The sequence below is a fragment of the Salvia hispanica genome, chromosome 5 (genome assembly GCF_023119035.1).
Source record: "Salvia hispanica cultivar TCC Black 2014 chromosome 5, UniMelb_Shisp_WGS_1.0, whole genome shotgun sequence".
NCBI lineage: Eukaryota > Viridiplantae > Streptophyta > Magnoliopsida > Lamiales > Lamiaceae > Salvia > Salvia hispanica.
In genome coordinates this window covers 19831156-19835899 of record NC_062969.1, presented here as the reverse complement: position 1 = coordinate 19835899, position 4744 = coordinate 19831156, and the positions used below count along the sequence as shown (strand labels likewise).

The following is a 4744-nucleotide window of genomic DNA, read 5'->3' as shown; positions in this document are numbered from 1 at the left end:
TGTTGAATTGATGTCATGTGTATTTTCTGTTTTTCTTTTCTTTTCGTAACTCATGCCCAACCTTTGTACTACGTGCTTCCTCCACTTGAAATTTTAAATATGGTGAAAGTTTTAATTCAAACAAATACTCACCTAAATATGGACTTTTATTTGATATAATTATCTATTTGAAAAACAAAAGTGGATATCGTTGTCGGCAGAAAATGAAAATTTTATAAATTTGTCAACCTATGCCTAATACTACCATATTTCTCTTTTCTAGAAAGTAAAGAGGAATAATGGAGCCAAAACCCACCCACCGACTGTATTGCATACAAACATAAACTTTGTAATGATGTTAAATCATTCACACAGCAGTGACGAGATCATTCGACTTATTAGTCGGAAATGAAACATTTATCAAGTAAGTTAGTAATTGATCACTCCCCAATACCATATAAGTAACACCTAGTCATTTAATTAAAACTTAATTATTCTATAAATTAGAGGTGCCCACGGTTCATGAACCGACGGTTCCGATTTTGGAAATTGTTGAACCAGAACTGAATCGCGAGGGTGTTTAATGGTTCCGGTTCCAAAACCGTCAGTTTCGGTTTCCATTCCGAACCGGCATTTTTTCGGTGATTTTTTACGTTTTTTCACGGTTCCAAACCGCCGGTTTTTTGCGGTTCCGGCTTGATTTCACGATTTACCGACTGTTTTTCGCGGTTTCGGCACGGTTTCAGTTCGAAATTTTTTGAACCTGAACTGAACCACGGTTCAAAAATCAACGGTCTCAGTTCGGGTAAATTCTCACGGTTTCGATTCGAAACCGTAACTGATGGTTACGGTTACGGTTTTAACCGCCGGTTCAATAAACCTTGGGTAGGTCTACTATAAATGGAAATGAGTTGGGACAACTTTCTATAAATGGAAATGTCCATATTATTTTGGGACGGATGAAAATAAAAAATACACATATTTTTATAGGGTAGTGATAAAATGTAAACTCATATACTTTTCAACAAAACGTCAATACAATGTTAACACAATGTAAATTTTTAAGATTTTAGTGTCAACACAATTTCAATACAGCATCAACCGTTGACACTGTGTTGACATTTTTTGTTGCTATTATTTTATCTACTTTTCAACACAACGTCAATACAATGTTAACACAATATAAACTTTTAAGATTTTAGTGTCAACACAATTTCAATATAGTATCAACCGTTGACATTGTGTTGACATTTTTTGTTGCTATTATTTTATCATCTGATGATATTTTTTAACGGTCTAGATCATAGTTTGAAGTTTGTACAATATTTAGAGTTTCGATTTAAGAAAAAATATGTTAAGTAAAAACAAATAACATATAAAATGAAAAAATAGAGAAATAAAAAAAAAACAAAGTAAAAATAGAATAAAATAAGTAAAAGTTAAATATATTAATTTTTACCAAAAAAATATAAAATTATTTCACTATTATTGAACGTACGAACAAAATTACTTTATTCTACATCTTCTTCTGTTAGCAATATTGCAATTCACTTTATGAGATTTGATGAAAAGAAACTTATACAGTACTATGACGCTGACACAGTGACACTGAAAAACTACCCCACGTGGTTGGGCATATGTCAAATTAGTACTCCCTTCATTCCAAGGAAGATGACCATTTTCTTAGACTGTACGAGATTTTAGGCAATTTATTTTGTGTGTTAAGTGAAGAGTGTGAATAAAGTAAAAATAAATAGATTTCTATTTTAAGTAATAAGTTATCTTGATTGAGACAAATAAAAAAAGAAAGTGAGTCAGTACTAAATGTCTACAATGAAAGCTAAATACTCTAAAATAGAGGAATTTGTATTTGGCAAAATTTTAATGTGTAATTAATTAAATAAGAGAGAGAACAAAATAAAATTAATTAAATAAGAGAGAAAAAAAAAGTAAAAATATTGTTAATGAATGGTGGAATTCATATTATTAACGGTGATTAAAAATATTCCATTTTAGATTTTGTATAATTGACATAAATGGTAAAATTAGTCTGTATTTATATTAATACCCCCATTGTTATAAACCCACACAAACACAGAGTGAGCAAACAAAACAATGGTCGGTCACGTGCTGGTCTTCCCTTACCCCGCCCAGGGTCACATGCTCCCTCTCCTAGATCTAACCGCCCACCTAGCCTCCCGCGGCCTCACCATCACCATCCTGGTTACCCCCAAAAACCTCCCTCTCCTCACCCCCCTCCTCTCCTCCCACCCTCACTCCATCTCCCCTCTCATCCTCCCCTTCCCCCCTCACCCCTCCATCCCCTCCGGCGTCGAGAACACCCTCGATCTCCCCGCCTCCTCCTTCCGCCACATGATGTGCGCCCTCTCCGCCCTCCGCGCCCCCTCCTCCGCTGGTTCCACTCCCACCCCTCCCCTCCTTCCTCCCTCATCTTCGACATGTTCCTCGGCTGGTCCTCCCACCTCGCCTCCGCCCTCTCCATCCCCTCCTTCGCCTTCTTCCCCTCCGGCGCCTTCGCCATCTCCTTCCTCCACTCCCTCTGGCACCAAATGCCCCACGCCGATCCCGTGGGCTTTCCCCATATCCCCTATTCCCCTATTTACCCCTGGTGGCAGCTCTCCCCCGTTTTCCGCAGCTACGTCAAGGGAGACCCAGATTCGGAATTTATCAAGGATTCCTACTTGGCCAATTTCCTGGGCCAGGGCTTGATTTTCAATTCGTTTGAACAGATCGAGGGGGCCCACTTGGATTATTTGGCCCATAAAAAGTTTAACGTTTGGGCCGTTGGGCCTCTCTTGCCAACCGACCGCGTCACGGACCGGGGCGGGTCCAGCTCCGTCGTTGCCACCGAGGTCTGCTCCTGGCTCGCCACGTGTCAAGACGACAGCGTGGTGTATGTTTGTTTCGGTAGTCAGGCTGTGTTGACCAACGAGCAGATGTCAGAGTTGACCTCGGGTTTAGAGAAGAGCGGAGTCAGGTTCATTCTGTCGGTCAAGGGCGCCACGGTGGGGCACGGGGACGGGGCCGGGGCCTACGGCTCCGTCCCCGAGGGATTCGAGGCGCGGGTGGCAGGGAGGGGCCTCGTCATCAAGGGGTGGGCCCCGCAGGTGGTGATACTGGGGCATAGGGCTATTAGGGCGTTCCTGACGCACTGCGGATGGAACTCGACTCTCGAGAGTGTCGTGGCGGGAGTGCCCATGCTGGCGTGGCCGATGGGGGCTGATCAGTATTTGAACGCAACGTTGTTGGTGGAGCAGTTGGGGGTGGCGATCCGAGTGTGCGAGGGGCCGACGACCGTGCTCGGGTCGGACGAGCTGGTGCGGTTTTTAGGGGAAGTTGCGAGCGACGGGTGGTCGGAGAAGCGGGCTCGTGCCGTGGCGCTGAGCAAGGCTGCGAGGGATGCGATGAAGGTTGGTGGGAAGTCATACAAGAATTTGGATGATTTTGCTGGGTTATTAGCTAAAAATTAGTTGAGCCCTATCTAACAAATGTAGAGTGACATTGTTTCAAGTTTCAACAAAAAAAAAGGGGTGGAGCTCAATTTGTAGTATTTTCTTTTTGTGGTTACTGCTCTACTACTTGCTGCCTGTTTTCCGCTACCAAAACACAATAGTAGGCGTAATTCTCGGTTGATGCATTATTCCATCCAATGTCATAACAATAAATATAGTACAAATAATAGAAAATTAACAAACCAAGTTACGAATTAGAAGTGAAAAATAGAAAATAACTTGAACAATATAAATACTACACATTTAATTTTTTTTGCCAATTTTTTCTCAAATGTGCGGGATCAAATCTTTCAATTTGGACAAATTTCGAGGTTATTGAATATCTTGATTTAAATAAAATTGGGGTGATACGGTGCAAAATTTGGAATGTTTGGATAGGTAGGATATATCTGACTATTGTTAATAATTTTGGAAATTTTAATAATTTGGGAACCAATGGTGGTAATTTGAATTATGGATCAATGAAACCAAATTTACGAAAATAAGAATGAAAGAAAATTTAGTTTAACTGAATTGTGGGGTCGACATTATTAGTACTTCATCCGTTCCACTAAAGATAACACACTTTCTTTTTTGATTTGTTTTCACTAAGATGATTAATTACTAAAAATAAAACACATTTAATCTATTCTCATCTTTCTTACTTTTATTCTCTCTACTTCATACAAAATAAAGTTACATAAAATTCTTAAGAGGGAACATCTTTTTTGATCCACAAACTTTGCCAAAGTATCATTTTAGGTCCGTGAACTTTGAAAATATCATTTGAGGTCTGCCAACTATGAGTTAATATCAATTGAAGTACCTTTTTACTATTTTCAAGTTTTTCTGGACGAAAATACCCTCAATATCTTTAAGGGTATATATTTTTAATAAACTTATCATATACTCATATTTTTTTATAAATATCTTTACTATATATTTTTGATGAATTTTCTAAATATAATTTGACCTTTAATATTATCACTTAATTTTGTGACATGCAAGAAAAAATCTTTATTCAATTTTTTATTATTAAAAAAAATTCTTTATTCAATTTTAAAATTCTTTAATATAAAAAACGGAAGAAACAATTTTACTTACATGTCACAAAATTAAGGGATACTCCCTCCGTCCACGAAAAATAGGACACATAGTGAATGACACATGTTTTAATGTGGAATTGGTAAAATAAGAGAGAATGTGAAAAAGTAAGAGAAAAGTAGTGTTAGTAGAATGTGAGGTCCATATTA

General features: G+C 38.6%; 1 protein-coding gene across 1 annotated transcript; it reads left to right on the top strand.

Annotated features, from left to right (window-relative positions):
* Positions 1–2078: 2078 nt before the first annotated feature.
* LOC125187211 (UDP-glycosyltransferase 89B2-like) lies at positions 2079–3640 on the top strand. The gene is given in 2 exon segments (XM_048083757.1): positions 2079–2377; positions 2380–3640. Coding segments are annotated over 2 exon segments (1374 nt in total). The 5' UTR covers positions 2079–2094; the 3' UTR covers positions 3471–3640.
* The last annotated feature ends 1104 nt before the right edge of the window (positions 3641–4744 follow it).